We start from the raw sequence: 16,116 nt of genomic DNA, 5'->3' as shown, positions 1-16,116 counted from the left end.
CAATCCTGGGATGCTGGAGGATAAAGGGGGATCCTACAGACCCCAGGAGCTCGGGTTTGCCCACATTCCACAAGTGGGAACACCAGGAGCAGCGAGGGGAGCAGGAACAGGAGCAGGAGGGGTGAAAATTGGCAATATTCTGATTAAATCAGCGTCCCTGTGGCTTTATTCCATTGCTCCCTGGAAAACCCTGGGATCACACTGCACGTCCCTCTGGGTCAGGGCTTTGCTTTAGGATTCCCGAAGAGAAAACGGGGGGTTTGGGGTCATTTTTTGGCCTCCTCCTGTGCGAGGGGACAGGTTTTAAACCGAGTTACACCAACCCAAGGTCACAATCTGAGCCTCCCTCTCCCAGCTGATCCTGTTTTGTCTTCCCAGAGAAAACCTGGGAACTGCCCCGGGTGAGCAGCCTGGTTTTATCTGGATTTATCCTGGGGTCTCTGGACATGGAAACAGCTTTAATGAGCAACCTGCAAACCAGGGGCTGCTTCCAGAACCGGAGCTCGGTTCAGCTCCTGCTGCTGCTGATTGATTTTGGGGTCTGGGGAAGGTTTTGCCTTCACCCCCCTGAGCTCAGCATTCCCTCCCCTGCCCCCGGTGCTCCCGGAGGATCTGGGAAATCCCAGCAGAGCTCCCGAGCTCGGGATTCGCTGCTGGTTTAGCACCCAAACGCTGCCAAAAACCACTCGGGCTGCTCTTTGCTGAGCCTCCGCGGGTTCTGGGGCTCTTCTCCATCTGCTCTGCTCTATTTTTGTGCTCGGCCTTGGAATCCTCCCCTCCTCTGGAAACCAGGCTGTTTACAAATATTTGCCTGGGAGAAGCTCTGCTGCTCCCAATTCTGCTTTTCCACGGAAAAAAAATAAATAAATAAAATAAGAAACAGATGGAGAAGAGCCCCAGAACCACAGAATCCACGGCATCAACCTGCCAGCTGATTTGATATTTTATTTTATTTCCTTTCCTAGCGGCTCCGGCAGTGGAAACCTCACCTGAGCCGGGTCGGCGGCGTTGGATTTGATTTCCTGATGGTGGATTTGATGCTCCCGGGGAATGGGAGAGGGAGATAGAGCAGGAATTTGGCGCCAAGAGCCCGGCTTTGAAAGGGCCGCATTCCAGCCCTGCCAGGCTAAGAGGGGCTAAATGGGAAGATCTGATTAAGCGTCTCAGTGCGGTGACCCTGACCTCAAAGAACGCGCCGAGGCTCGGGAGGAACTTCATTTCAATTAATCAGCTTAACAGCCCGAGTAAAGCTGCCCGCGTCCATTGAGCCGGGCTCCCGCTCCTCCTCCTCCTCCTCCTGCTCCTCCCGGGGGCTCCGGGATTGCCCTGGGGCTCGGGGATGCCTTCATCCCCCTCATTAGGAGCCTTTGGAATATCAGGGACACAGCCCCGGAGCCCCCGTCCCTCTGTGACCCTTTCCCACCTCCCTAGGGAAATGTGGGAAATACGGGAAATGTGGGAAATACTGGAAATGTGGGAAGGGGGAGATGGTTGTGCCCCCTTTTCCAGCCCCTCCCGGGCAGGGAAGGGATGGAGACGTGGCTGCTGGAGGCAGAGGGTGAGGAAATGCCGTGGGAGGCAGGAGGATAATCCCAGAAAGAGTCACTGGATCATGGATGGAGTGGGTCGGCTTGAAAGGAGCCTTGAAGCTCTCCCAAGCCCCTGTTGGGTGGGAAACTGGGAAGCAGAACCCAAAGGCACCAGGAGAGGAGCTGGGAAGGGGAAAAGTCTCATCCAGAACCTCGATTTTCCAGGGGTTTTTCCTTTTCCCTGGTGACCAGGGCAGGCCCAGGAGCTGGGAAGGGGAAAACTCTCATCCAGAACCTCGATTTTCCCGGGGTTTTTCCTTTTTCCCTGTGACCTGAGCAGGCCCAGGAGCTGGGAAGGGGAAAAGCCTCATCCAGAACCTCGATTTTCCAGGGGTTTTTCCTTTTCCCTGATGATCTGGGCAGGCCCAGGAGACAGAAAGGTAAAAAGTCTCATCCAGAACCTCGATTTTCCAGGGGTTTTTCCTTTTCCCTGGTGACCAGGGCAGGCCCAGGAGCTGGGAAGGGGAAAACTCTCATCCAAAACCTCGATTTTCCAGGGATTTTTCCTTTTCCCTGATGATCTGGGCAGGCCCAGGAGCTGGGAAGGGGGAAACTCTCATCCAAAACCTCGATTTTCCAGGGATTTTTCCTTTTCCCTGATGATCTGGGCAGGCCCAGGAGCTGGGAAGGGTTCCTACCCCGAGTTTGGGGAAGCCTTTCCCTGCTCTGGACGGGATTTCTCGGGATGCCCGTGGGGTCACGGCTCCGCGGAGCCACAGCTGAGCCCCCGCCGAACATTCCAGCGAGTTTTGCTCCTGGAACTCCATCCCCGGCTCCGTTCCTCTGGAAGCGGCTCGTTAACACCTCTCCCCACATCCTTTCCCATGGAGCGAGGCGCAGCTGCTCCAGCTCGGGTCGGGAGAGGAGGAATCTCCGATTTTCCCCCCGCCGGACGCCTCCCAGCTCTCCTTCCCACACCACACCCCGACCATTCCACGACTCCCGGGAATTCCCGGCCGCCTTTATCGCATCCCTTTGGACTTTCACCTCTGGGCAGCCGCGCACTTTGCTCTTTCCTTGCACCTTTAAAGGGATAAGGGCAAATTTAGAAGCCTCTGGAAAAGCCCCCGGGAGCCTTTGGAGGGGAATAACCTGGAAGGGATGAGCTGGGGAAGAAATGGGAGAAACTCGTGCCAGGGCGGTCCCAGAAGTTCAAAATGCAGCGCCAGAAGTTTCTACACCAAAACCACGAGAAACACTCAGGGTGGAAGACAACAGCACAGTCAGGCCCCAAAAAAACCCAGCTCAGAACCAGTGGCAGCAATTTGGGCTGGAACAGAGCCGGGCATCCACCTGCACGGAGCTGTGGCATCCCTCGGGAGGATTTGGGATTTCTGGAGCCGGCCGCTGCCCGCCACACGAGCGGGGTGGCAGAGGTGGCTCCGGGCGCTCAGGTGACGCCGTGGTGACATTCCCGGCCGCCACTCCAGCGTCCCCGGGGTCGTGTTTGCGCTGGGAAGGAGCCGCTGCGCTCTCAGCACAGCCTCGCTGGGTGCCGCGGCGATCAAGGGAATTTGCCGGATCTCGGGGAGGGGGGGATCCGGGCCGGGGGCTGCCCCAGGGAGGGATTTGGTTGCAGGCAGGCGACAGCCAGGCTTTCATCTAACAACACAGTCAGACCCCAAAAAAACCCGGCTCAGAACCAGTGGCAGCAATTTGGGCTGGAACAGAGCCGGGCATCCACCTGCACGGAGCTGTGGCATCCCTCGGGAGGATTTGGGATTTCTGGAGCCGGCCGCTGCCCGCCACACGAGCGGGGTGGCAGAGGTGGCTCCGGGCGCTCAGGTGACGCCGTGGTGACATTCCCGGCCGCCACTCCAGCGTCCCCGGGGTCGTGTTTGCGCTGGGAAGGAGCCGCTGCGCTCTCAGCACAGCCTCGCTGGGTGCCGCGGCGATCAAGGGAATTTGCCGGATCTCGGGGAGGGGGGGATCCGGGCCGGGGGCTGCCCCAGGGAGGGATTTGGTTGCAGGCAGGCGACAGCCAGGCTTTCATCTGCTCTTGCGAGCCTCCTTCAGACAGAAGAGGAGGGGCAGGGCTGTGGGGGATGGAGGAGGATTGCTGTAACATGATTTTATGTCTGTGATTGCATAACGAAACCTCCTGGGAACCTCCCGATTCTGCTGGATCCCTCGTTGTGCCCGGGCGGTGGAGGGCTCTCACACTGATCGATTGCCCACGCTGCGGAGCGCAGGAATCGCTGGACTGGATCGGTACCAGGCTCCGAGCCGCGCCTGAGCCATCAGGAAGCTGTAAAAAAGCCTCCAGGAGCCGATAATCTGCTTTTTTTTTTTTTTTTTTTTTTTTTTTTTTTTTTTAATCCCCCCAGCGCACGCAGCCACAGGCTCTGCTCTCACACAGAAGCTGCAGCCCCGGTTGTTAATGGGAGCAGACCTTGAAGGATGGAATTGCGTTTCTGTTCTAAAATAATAATTTAAAAAATAGATAAAAAATTTTAAAAAATGCCTGTTTTGTGTCGCTGGATGCTCTGCGAATATCAGAAATATCCGCTCGTTCTCTGGTGCCACCCGGCTCACCCCCCCTGCCCACCCACCAGGACAATCCCCAGGGTCTCGGGAAGGGGGGATCGGGGCCATCAGGACCCCACAGACCCCCAGGCGAGGTGGGCGATGCCTCTGGCACTCCCCCCTCATCCCCTGGCGTTTCTCCTGCGGATTCCGGGGCAGCCCCACCTCCCAAATTTGGGGCAGAGAGCACAAAGCTTCGCCTGGCACCCCGAGCGTTTCCCTCCTAATGGCCTTTTCTCCGCACCGCGGCCCTTTTTAATTGGTGACAATTGGAAGTGGCTCATTCTCCGTGTGCGAGAGGCTGCGATTGCTTCCACTTGGCCACGATTCAAGTGCCGGGGGGTGAGGCAGAATGGGTGGCAAAACTGTCTTTTCCTCAGTTCAACCCCCCCTTCCTCCCACCCCCGCTCGGCGGCAAAGAAAAAGCCACAACCCCGAGTTATTCTCTTTTATGAGGTGGGCATTGTGAGGCCAGGCAATTGAATTTACAACAGCATTGAGTATCAGAGTCTATCTGGCCTTGTCAATGAGAGCGCCGGGGAAAAAAAAAAAAAAAAAAAAAAAAAAAAAAAAAAAAAAAAAAAAAAAGACACACATTAACCCTCGGCTCCGAGTTCCCAGGCGCTTCAATAGGGCTCCCAACTTCCCAAAGAGCCCGCTGCATACTCGATGAGACCCTTTATACCTCCTAATTACCCTCCTGACAATAGGGACGGACTCTCTCGCCGCTTTTGTGGGCCCGGAGTAACTTCTGTGCAGCCCACCCCCCAGCCCGGGGGTGGGGAGGGGGTTTGGGTTTTGGGAAGCAGGTAGCAGGCTCGAGGTGTTGGCAGCAGGTTTTTTTAGGAATCCTTCTTCTGGCTGCAGATATTTAACCCACCCCCCCCAGTTTTTACCCAAATCCCTTCCAATTATCCTTAAATAAAGCCATAAAGTCCAGTCCTTATTCAGGGGATATTTAACCACCACCCCCCCCCAGTTTTTACCCAAATCCCTTCCAATTATCCTTAAATAAAGCCATAAAGTCCAGTCCTTTTTTCCCTTTTTTTTTTTTTTGCACACACAGAGGATGAGCTCGTCCTTGCCCACTCTCAAACAAAATGAAAGGGTGGAAAAAAAAAAGTCTATTTCAAAGAGTTCCTTTATTGAAACACCTGCATTTTTTTTTTCTCTTTTCGTTTTTGGAAGTCTTCGACACAGGCACGCACACACCCACAGACCAACGGGATACAAACAACTTTGGCATTATAACTTTTGGAATATTTGTTACAAAACTATTTCTCATTTATTTTTTTCCTTTTGCTCGTTTCTTTAAAAAAAAAAAAAGTATCTCAAATAAAGGCATTTGAAAGGAGTAAAAATACAAGTCGAGATCCCAACCTCTGAAAATAATAAATAGCACGTTCATAGCGAGGTCCTTCTCTTCCTTTCTGCTTTAAAAAAAAAAAACCCCAAAACATAACAGGGGCTCCATACAACGGAGCCGACGAGAGTCTGTCGGTGTATTTTTTTTTTTTTTTTCCTTGTTTTTGGAGGGCGGGGAACGACTCGAGGAAGTCACCAGGGTCTCCAGACGGATTCACTGCGCTCTCCCACGGGACTCCCGGCCTGCGACGCCGGCCCGATGCTGCCCCCAAATGATGTCAAGCCTTGCACCGGCGACGCCGACGGGGTGGCGGCCGCGTTCCCCGAGCCTCCGCCCGCCGCCACCGGCACGTTGGCGTTGGCATAGAGAGGAATAACCGGTCCGGAGCCGGGAGGGAAAGCCGGGTTGGGGATGAGGAAGGCGAACTGGCCGTCGGTGGCCGGGACGAGCTGGAAACCGCCGTAAACCTTGGGGGACAGCGCCTCGGCGGGGTTCAGCTTGCAGGGCACGGGCACGGCTCCAGCTGCGGCCGGCGGCAGCTGGACGTGCTGCTGTGCCAGATGTGCGGGCTGGGCGGGCGGCGGGGGAGGAGGAGGAGGAGGAGGGGGGTAGTTCATGGCCACGATCTGGCCCAGGCACGCCGAGAGGTGGCTCAGGAGCCGGGTGCGCACGTCGGCGTTGACCCCTTCGCAGGTGGACAGGAACCGGGTCACCTCGTTCATGCACTCGTTGAAGCCGGCCCGGTACTTGCCGAGGACGGTGGGGTCGGCGCTGAGCGCGGCTGGAGGGGGGCAGGAGGGGGCGGCAGGTGAGTGGCAGCTCCGGAGCACCGGCCCCGGTATCCTGTCCCCAGAGCCCGGTGCCCTGTCCCTAACACCGGTGTGCAGCCCGGGTCCCGGTCCCCTGTCCCTGATCCCGGTTCCCCGTCCCCTGTCCCTAATCCCGGTCCCGGTCCCCTGTCCCTAACACCGGTGTGCAGCCCGGGTCCCGGTCCCCTGTCCCTGATCCCGGTTCCCTGTCCCTAATCTCGGTTCCCTGTCCCTAACACCGGTGTGCAACCCGGGTCCCGGCCCCCTGTCCCTAATCCCGGGTCCCGGGCCCCTGTCCCTGATCCCGGTTCCTGCTCCCCTGTCCCTGATCCCGGCTGTGCAGCCCGGTTCCCACTCCCCTATCCCTAACCCCGGTTCCCGGTACCAGCCCCCGGTTTCCTGTAAGGAGCCCCGTGCTGTCTCCAGCTCCCGTTTCCTCACCCTCAGTCCCCGGTGCAGAGCCCGGTTCCCTGCCTTCGGTCCCCGTTCTCTGTCCCCCGCTCCCGGTCCGGATCCCCATCCCCATCCCCAATCCCGTATCCTCATCTCCCGCTGCAGACCCCGATCCCGATGCCCGATGCCCGTGCCCGGTGCCCCATCCCCGTGCCCGGTGTCCCCGTGCCCGGCACTCACCGGTCATCTGCGCCCGCTGCAGGTTCCGCAGGTGCTTGACGGTCATCTCCAGGATGTCCGCCTTCTCCAGCTTGGAATGCCGCGAGCTCTGCGGGACAAGAGCGGCTCGCTCAGGGCTGCCCGCGGCCGGACGTGCCCCGCTGTCCCCCCCGGTGTCCCCGCAGCCCCACTTACGTCCTTTTTCAGCGCGTCCAGGATGAGCGTCTTCAGCTGCCCCAGGCTCTCGTTGATCCGCGCCCGGCGCCGCTTCTCCATGATGGGCTTGGACGACTGCGGGGAGAGCGGAGCCGGTCAGCGCCCCCCGCACAGCCCCGGGACCCCCACACCGCACCCCACCGACCATCACCGACCTCAGCACGGCCGCGGGCTTGCCGCCATCCAGCTCCGCCGTTGCTGCGCCCCGACCGGCACCCTCCTCCTCCTCCTCCTCCATTTACCTTCCGGTGCTCGCTGGCGCTCCGCGGCTTGTCCGGCGTGTGGCTGGCGCTGGCGGGCGCGCCGGCGATGGGCGAGGCGGTCGGTTTCTCCATGCCCGTGTCGGCGGGCATGGCTGAGGTACGGGGGGCGTGCAGCGAACGGCAAGGAGAAGAAGAAGAACGATGACGGGGAGAGCGCGGGGTGGGAACGACAAACCGGGAGGCAAAAAAAAAAAAAAAAACAAAAAAAAAAAAAATGTTACATTTCTGTTTTAAAACACAGACTCTTCCCCCCATTGTAAAAATTTAAAAGAAGACAAAAACAAGATTAAATCAGGGGTTATTTCCCCATCAAGAAACAAAAAAATCACCCCCCCGCCACCCAAAAAAACTTTTCCAAAAGTTCTTGGGTTTAGAAGGATTGGAATAACATGTGATAGAAAAAAAGGTTTTGAGGAGAAAATAAAACTTATTCTGCCATGTTTTGTCCAACAAACAGCTTCCTTGTGGCTGGATACTTCGAAGAGCTACTGCCATTTGACATGATCTTTGTCTTCACATGTCAATAAACAGATGAGAATGCATATATGCAATGCTCATACACATCTCTGTGTGTCTAATATATGGCATTCATAACATTGTTTATATACATACCACTTCTGTGAGATGTATGTATATGTGAAACCAATGGATGGGGTAAAATAACAATATGCATGTGTGTGTGTGGGCACAATACACATTACATCCGCATAGCATTTACCTTGCACAGGGTAAATACTAAAATAAACTTGGCTAGTTTATAGAACATTGCAACAAGTGTAATAATAGTACTAGCACTAACAAATAATGGAAAAGTTGGCAAGACAAATAGTAACTTGGGTGCTATTTACTTATAGGATAAAGAACACGAGAAATTGCTGATATAAAAGGATACCAGTTATGGTCATGTGATAAACTGTGAGCTACAATTGTACTACATGACATGAAGGATGTTAGAAATTAAATATAATGTGGTTTGCCATCATCTGGATCAGGCAAGCTGCTCTTTAAGGCAGTCCAAAGCCACAGTGTTTGTTGGAAGGGGCTGCCGCCTTCCTCCGCTGCCTCCGTGCCCGCTCCCCGCTGCCCGCCGCCCCCCCGGCCCCGCCGAGCCCATCCCGGCCGTGCCGGAGCGGGAGGAAGCCGGCTGCGCAACCCCCAGCGCCTTCTCGCACCCCGGTGGTGCCCCGGGACCCCCCGGTTTAACCGGGCCGGAGCCCCCCGAACTCTTGAGGGACCCCCATTCTGCCCCTCCCCCCGCCGTTATTTCCTGTTCTCACCCCGGAGCAAATCCTGCTGGGGGGTCCAGGGGGAGAAGCCCCCAGCTCCTCCTTCCGCCCCCGGTGAGCTCCGGTGCCCCGGGACCCCCCCGGTTTAACCGGGCTGGAGGGGTCAGGACCCCCCCCCCCCCCCCCCCTATACCCCAAAATGTGGGGGTTTAGGAAACCCCAAAAGCTGAGAGAATTTGGGAAATCCCAAGAGCTGCCGGAATTTGGGAAAACCCAAAAGCTGAGGGGCTTTGGGAAACCCCAAAAACTGCGGGAATTTTGGGATACCCAAAAATCTGAGGGGCTTTGGGAAACTCCAAAAGCTGAGGGTGTGTGGGAAACCCTAAAATCTGAAGGAATTTGGGATACCTCAAAATCTGAGGGGCTTTGGGGAACCCCAAAATTTGAGGGGCTTTGGGATACCCCAAAATCTGAGGGGCTTTGGGAAGCCCCAAAAGCTGCGGGAATTTGGGGAACCCCAAAATCCGAGGGGCTCTGGGGAACCCCAAAAGCTTCGGGAATTTGGGGAACCCCAAAACCTGTGGGGCTTTAGGAAACCCCAAAATCTGAGGGGCTTTGGGAAACTCCAAAAGCTGAGGGAATGTGGGAAACCCTAAAATCTGAAGGAATTTGGGGAACCCCAAAATCTGAGGGGCTTTGGGGAACCCCACAATTTGAGGGGCTTTGGGAAACCCCAAAACCTGCGGGGCTTTGGGGAACCCCAAAATCTGCGGGAATTCCAAAATCTGCGGGGCTTTGGGAAGCCCCAAAAGCTGCGGGAATTTGGGGAACCCCAAAAGCTGAGGGAATGTGGGAAACCCCAAAATCTGAAGGAATTTGGGATACTCCAAAAGCTGCGGGGCTTTGGGGAACCCCAAAACCTGCGGGAATTTGGGATACCTCAAAATCTGCGGGGCTTTAGGCAACCCCAAAATCTGCGCGGCTTTGGGATACCCCAAAATCTGCGGGGCTTTAGGCAACCCCAAAATCTGCGCGGCTTTGGGATACCCCAAAATCTGCGGGGCTTTGGGGAACCCCAAAACCTGCGGGAATTTGGGATACCTCAAAATCTGCGGGGCTTTAGGCAACCCCAAAATCTGCGGGGCTTTGGGATACCCCAAAATCTGCGGGGCTTTGGGGAGCCCCAAAACCTGCGGGTTTGCGCCGTGGCCGAGGGGTCTCGCTGCCCACCGGGCTCGGTGCCGTTCCCGTGTCCCAAAAAGTCCCTTCGAGGTGGGACCCCCGTCCCGGGGCTCATTTCGAGCCCTGCCTGTTAAAAACCCTTCTGGGGAAGGCAGCCCTGGTGTGAAATCTCGCTGCTGCAGGCTTTAATCTTTTAATAATCATAAATTGGGAATTAGCTGCGCACAGGCTCGGGGGAGGGCGGGCTCCTGGGCTGGAAAAGCTGCTGCTCCTTTTCCTCCCTCGCCCGTTCTGCGGGGTAAAAAAATGAGGATTTTTTGGTGAAAACACTCAGGAAAACACGGGCGGGTTTTGGCGGCTGAAAAGCGGGGGCGAGCCGGCTGAGTTTGTGGGAATTGTTTGGGAGGAGAAGGGAAGCAGGCGAGGAATTGAATCCCCAGTGCTGGCCTGGCTCCTGCTCTGCTTTTACTCACTGCAATTAATCATTCCCAGAGGGAAAAGGGGAGAGGGAAAGGGGAAAAGGGAAGGGAAGGAAAAGGGAAAAGGGAAGGGGAGGAAAAAGGGAGGGAAAAGGGAAAAGAGAAGGGGAGGAAAAAGGGAGGGAAAAGAAAAAGGGAAGGGGAGGAAAAAGGGAAGGAAAAGGGAAAAGGGAAGGGAAAAGGGAAAAGGGAAAAGGGAAGGGAAGGAAAAAGGGAAGGAAAAGAAAAAGGGAAGGGAAGGGAAGAGGGAAGGGGAAGGAAAAAGGAAAAGAAAAAGGAAAATGGAAGGAAGGGAAGGGAAGGGAAGGGAAGGGAAGGGAAGGGAAGGGAAGGGAAGGAAAAAGGGAAGGAAAAGGGAAAAGGGAAGGGAAGGAAAAAGGGAAGGAAAAGGGAAAAGGGAAGGGAAGGAAAAAGGGAAGGAAAAGAAAAAGGGAAGGGAAGGAAAAAGGGAAGGGAAGGAAAAAGCGAAGAGGGGAGGGAGGGAGGGAAGAAAGGAAGAAAGGAAGAAAAAAAAAAAAAAAAAAGAAAAAAAAAGAAAATAGGTGGAAAAACAAGACGGAAAAAAGGGAAGAAAAGCCCTTGGAAGCGTCCCCGTCCTCGCGGCTGATGAGAGCCCGGGCCTTTCATCTCCGCGGCGATTCCAGCGTGCCGGGAAGCGGCAGCATCCTCCCGCAGGCATCAAAGCACAGTTCATCCCTTTTCCTCTCCCTCCCCGAGCACACGTGGCCGCAGCGCCAGCCATTCCCGGCTGGATTATGATTTTTTTTGCTGCGTGGGAGGTGTTGTTTTTCTGGAGGAGTCCAAAGTGGAGGCCGTTCCTCTGGAGAAAGGGTGCAGGTTGTGTCCCTGGGGAGGAATAAATGTTATTAAAGGGCTTTTTTTTTTTTTTTTTGAGTGTTCCTTGCAAAGGTTCAGGGCTCGGATTGCTTCTGAGAGCAATAAACTGCAGAACAACAGCTCCTTGTGCAATCTCCCCTGAAAATAAGGGAGGCTGTAAAAATCCTGGGAGGAAATAAGTCATGATAATAATAATAATAACAATAAAAAAAAAAATGATGCCTCTCCTTCGGCAGCTCGTTCTGAACGCATTAATTACATAATTACACTGGAAAAAAAAAGAGTCACGAATGGAGGATTTCGGCAGTGATGCAATCCCAGGCTGTGCTGCTCTCCAGAGGGAATTCCTGGGGATAACTCGGGAGAATTCCCGCAGCTCGGAGCCCCCCGGCGTCACCCCCAGCCCCGCTCCTGCACCTCCCACCACCCCCGGCTGCCACAGCTCGGGGAGCCCGGGGGGAAAACCTCAATTCCTGGGGTTCAGATGGAGCTGGGATTCTGTCCTCCGCCGGGAATGGCCTTTGGGATTGGGGTTTGGGGGGGTTTTTGGGTTTTTTTTGGGGGGTTCTTGGGGTTTTGGGGGGTTTTAGTTTTGTTTTGGGGGGGTTTTGTGGGGTGGTTTTTTTGTTTTGTTTAGTTTTGGGGGGGTTTTTTTGGGGTATTTTTGGGGGGTTCTTTGGGGTTTCTTGGGGTTTTGTTTTGGGAGCTTTTTTTTGTTGTTGTTTTTGGGTGGTTTTTCGAGGGGTTTTTTTTGGGTTGGTTTTTGGGGGGTTTTTGTGGGTTTGTTTTGGGGTTTTGGGTTGGTTTTTTGTGGGTTTTTTGTGGGGGGGTTTGGGTTCTTTTTTTGGGTTTTTTTGGGGTTTTTTGGTTTTTTTTTTTTTTTTTTTTTGGGGGGGGTTTTTTTGGGTTTTTTTTTTTTTTTTGTGTGTGTGGGGGTTTTTTTGGGTTTTTTTGGGGTTTTTTTGGTTTTTGGGGTTTTTTTTTGGTTTTTTTGTGTTTTTTTATGTTGTTGTATCCCCACCTAAACCCACATTTGGATGAGCCCAGGGCCGTTTCCCATCCCGCGGGGTTTTTTTACACCCTTTTAGTGGCGATTGCAGCCGCGCAAAGGGGACAGGCTGGGGACACAAGGGACACGAACACCCCCCTGCCCCCCCCCGGGGCTCCGCAGCTGTGCCCAGCTGTGCCCAGCTGTACCCGCCCCAACTCCCCACCCCTGCAGCTGCAAAACTCCCAGAAGGAGCCCGGAAAATTCCCTCTTGGGAGCTGGGAAAAGATCCCAAATCTCAAAATCGGGATTTTTTGGGGGGGATTTCAGGAAATGGGGGGCAGGGTGGGGAGCGCTGCTGAAGCCTCGCCCTCCCCGGGGCTTTTCTTCCTCTAAGCCGCTTTTCTCCAGCCCAGCCCGTATTTTACATCTCTTTTCCATCTATTTTATCCCCCCCGTGCAAGGTCCGCGGGAGATGCCAAGGAAACGAAGGCGAATCCCGGGCTGGCAGCTTTGATCCCAGGGAGTTTTTGCGCCCTGGCAGCTGGAATTGGAATTATTTCACTCTCCCCTCCCGCGATTCCTGCCTCGGAGCTACCCTGGTTTGGGATAATTCGGGTTTTCCAGCCCGTGCTGGGAAGTGGAAGCCTTTAAAGAACCTCTGGATGGAGACCTGGGATTTTCCTTCTTAGGGCTTTGTGTGCAAAGTCCCTGTGATTCCTCTCTGGCCGTGGCCTATGTATTTAATCTTGATCCCTTTTAAAAGCAAAAAAATATTAAAAAAAAAACAAAAAACAAAAAAACCCAAAAAAAAAAACAAAAAAACCCCAAAAAAAATAAAAAAAAAAAAAAAAAACCAACAAAAAAAACCCCAAAAAAACTAAAACAAAAATAAACAAAAAAAAATCCACCCCCCCCCTTAAAAAAAAAAAAACAAAAAAACCCAAAACAACAAACAAAAAACCCCCAAAAAAACTAAAACAAAAACAAACAAAAAAAATCCAACCCCCCCTTAAAAAAAAAAAAAAAAAAAAGAAAATAAAATAAAAAGAAAACCCCTCTAGTTCATACACAATTTTAAATAAAAGCAGCTTCAAAGCTTTGAATTCTGACGGTGTGAGACGCGTTATTCATCCCCAAATCGCGGGCCGAGGACACGAGGCAGGGGACAGAGCAGGGGACAAACGCTGGTGGCCGTCCCCTCTTGTCCCTTTGATCCTAAACCCCATTTTATTGCATCCAGCCCGCTCAAAATTTGGCAAGGCCGCTGAAAAGCCTCGCAGCCCAAGGGGGGAAGAAGCTCATAAAAAGGTCCCGGGGGGCTGAGCGGGGTTTGTGTCGCTGTCCCCGAGCCCCTCCCGGCGCTGTTTGCTCTCCCATTGTTGGGGACAGCTGGGGCCGCTCGGCCTCTCCAGCGCTGTTTGCGCAGGGATTGCGCTCTAATCCCCCCGGGATTTCCCGGCCTTGATCCCATCCATCACCCCGGGATGTGTCACAGGGAATGCTGCGGCGCAAATGAAGACGTTAAGGGCTGGCAGCTCGCGAGGAGGGTTTGCTGCTTTTTTTTTTTCTTTTTTTTTTTTTTTTCTTTTTGGATTTTTTTTTTTTAATTTTTTTTTTATTTTTGGATTTTTTTTTTTTTATTATTTTTTTTTGGCGGCCCATAATGGGGAACAAATTACAGCGCCGAGCATCCCCGTGGCCTCTTTTGTCCCCGCGGAGTTTCCAGCTCTAATCAGCTGAAATTAATTAGCAGGGGTCATGTGGCCGCCAAAATCCACCCCCCATTTCCAAACAAGCCCAGGGCCAGGAATGGGTTTGGGGGAAGTTTTTGTGTCCTGATCTGTCCCGTCCCTGCTGAGCTCTGCTGGAGACATTCCCAACAGCACCAGAGCAGGGAAAATCCCCAGGGATGGCTCCAGCTCGGCCATCTCCCAAAAATCTTATCCAAAATCTGGAGATTTCCAAAGCTCTGCTGTCGAGGCCGGGTCTCACGGGCCAGAGGCTCTTCCATCTTTTATTTAGATCTGATATTGGTTTAAAAAAAAATAAATCGTGGAAAGGGCTGTAAACATCGGGAATGGGCAGTGGGGAGCCCCAAATCCCTGGAATTGTTCGGGAATCGCGTGGATGCGCCTCGAGGACGTCACAGGGGGGTGATGGTTTGGCCTCGAGGCCTTTCCCAACCTCTAAAATTCCAGGATTCCCGGATCCCAGGGATCCGTAGCCGTGCCCCAAGGTGTGCCTGAGGCCTCCCTCATCCCTGAGTTTCTCCCTGGGTTCCGGGAGCTCCCAGACCGGGCGCGTTCGGAACCAAATCCCAGCAAACCCAGCAGCTCTGGGGGCTCCTCCAGCTCAAAGGGGAGATATTTCCAAGAAAATTCCTGTCTGCACTAATTAACTCCTCTTCATCCCGCCCCCGCTGCTGTTAAGGACACCCTTTGGAGGGCTGGGAAGGAATCTCTTCCCATTAGAAATTGAGATTTTGGTGGGGTTTTTTTTTCCCCCCCTCTTTTTCACGAAGAAGCAAATGGGCTTTAATTTCTTTTCTCCCCTCTTTTCCTCCTTCCCCGCCCTTGGAAATCCTCCTAAAAGGAAATTGCGGCGGCGCAGACAAAACCCCCTTTTGGAAGGTTTTGCCCCGGTTTTGTCTCTGTCGGAGCTGAGAGCTGAGGAGGAGCCGGCACACAGAATAGCCCAGCTGATTGAGACAGATGTTCCCTTCTTCTGCGAGTGCCAAAAACTCTGCCCGAGCACGGATCTGCTGACTTTCCCTTCCCTGGAAAACATCTTGAAAAGGCGGCGGGGATGAAAAGAGGGAGCGGAGCCGCGTCCTGCCCGGATTTTCTACAGCCCGGGGTCCCTTTCAAGGGGTCCTGTTCCTTTGGGGACAGAGAAAAGGGGCTGAGCCTCAGCCCTGCGTGTGCAGGAGGCAGAAAATAGAGTCAATTACAGCGCTGTGAGGCGGCCCTGGGCAGAAAATCTCCTGCCACGCCTGGCACCGATATTGTTCTTAATTATCCGCGGGGTTAAAGCCCAGCACAATTCCAGCTGCTCCCAGTGCAGAGCAGAAAATCCCTCCCTGGAGGCGGTGGAGGTGGGGATGGGACGTTCTGGCGGGGTTTTAAGTGAGGATTTTTGGTTGGCACTCAGTAAAATTGTCCCCGTGACAATTTTATTGAGTGCCGTGAGGGGGGGTGATGGTGGCATCGTCCCCTTTATCTGCCTGGCACAGATTCCCAAGGGATTCAGCCCCTGCTGGGCGAGCTCCTGGTGGCTCGTTCCTCCCTGGAGGGGTCCTGCTGCTTCCAGAGCTTGGAAAAACCCAAATGCAGCTGGGAGCAGGGCAGTGATGCTTCCTAGGGGACAGGGCAGCATAAAAAACGCACGGAAATCCTTTTATCCTCAGGTTTTCCCGGAAATCCTTTTATCCCTCGGGTTTTCCCACAGGTAAACCCCATCCTGCTCTGGCACCCAAACCCCCTCCCCTGCCATCCCAAACATCTCCCAGCCCCTCCGAGCTTCCCTTCGTCTCTCCTCTGTTCCCATACCTGGGGAAAAGCAGGGAGGGGGGAAAGCCACCCCCGCTATTTGCTTTTCTTTGAGCAGATTTGTCATTTTGCCATCTGCAGGCGAGCGTGCTCCCCCACAATGGGGTTTGTTTGACTTCCCTGCTAAAAGGGTTCCTGCTTTTTTTCCTCTTTTTTTTCTATTTTTTTTTTTTTTTCTCTCTCTCTCCAGGCCCTGTCCACGGCTTTTCCCCCCGCCTCATTCCTTTCACTGGGGCTGTTGATGAGCTTGGCCTAATCAGATTAACTCAACCCAGACACAGCAGTGGCAGTTTATTCTCTTTTAAAAGGACTCCGCGGCTTCCTACAAACTTTTTGTAAACTCTTCATCTCCGGCTCAGCTCCTTTGTAAGCTGGATCCAATGGGGCCTTTGAGAGCCCCGCGCTGGCGGGGATGAGGAGCTGTTAGAATGGGTCACTAATCCAGAAGAGGGGAGAAATTCCTTTAAAGCCG

The 16,116-nt window shown here is 54.0% G+C and overlaps 1 protein-coding gene across 2 annotated transcripts; it reads right to left on the bottom strand.

Moving 5' to 3' along the window:
• Nucleotides 1–5,238: 5,238 nt before the first annotated feature.
• HES4 (hes family bHLH transcription factor 4) lies at nucleotides 5,239–7,543 on the bottom strand. 2 transcript variants are annotated; one of them, XM_041419570.1, is made up of 4 exons: nucleotides 7,274–7,543; nucleotides 7,098–7,193; nucleotides 6,924–7,011; nucleotides 5,239–6,262 (listed from the first exon to the last, which is right to left on the bottom strand). In XM_041419570.1, the coding sequence occupies exons 1-4, from the start codon at nucleotides 7,469–7,471 to the stop codon at nucleotides 5,673–5,675; spliced, it is 972 nt and encodes a 323-aa protein (XP_041275504.1). In that variant the 5' UTR covers nucleotides 7,472–7,543; the 3' UTR covers nucleotides 5,239–5,672. The 2 variants fall into 2 exon arrangements, with proteins under 2 accessions (XP_041275504.1, XP_041275505.1); XM_041419571.1 differs by having other exon boundaries at nucleotides 7,361–7,543.
• Between the last annotated feature and the right edge of the window lie 8,573 nt (nucleotides 7,544–16,116).

The sequence above is a fragment of the Onychostruthus taczanowskii genome, unplaced genomic scaffold (assembly GCF_017590055.1).
Source record: "Onychostruthus taczanowskii isolate IOZ18803 unplaced genomic scaffold, ASM1759005v1 scaffold61, whole genome shotgun sequence".
Classification (NCBI taxonomy): domain Eukaryota; kingdom Metazoa; phylum Chordata; class Aves; order Passeriformes; family Passeridae; genus Onychostruthus; species Onychostruthus taczanowskii.
The sequence above is the reverse complement of the archived record's forward strand: the minus strand, read 5'-3'. Positions and strand labels throughout refer to the sequence as shown.

Coding starts and splice junctions, on each gene's coding strand:
- HES4 (XM_041419570.1), bottom strand. CDS start 7,471: ATGCCCGCCGACACGGGCATGGAGAAACCGACCGCCTCGCCCATCGCC. Junction 7,194..7,273: donor AAGCCCGCGGCCGTGCTGAG/GTCGGTGATGGT, acceptor CTCTCCCCGCAG/TCGTCCAAGCCCATCATGGA. Junction 6,263..6,923: donor GCAGCGGGCGCAGATGACCG/GTGAGTGCCGGG, acceptor GCCCCCCTCCAG/CCGCGCTCAGCGCCGACCCC.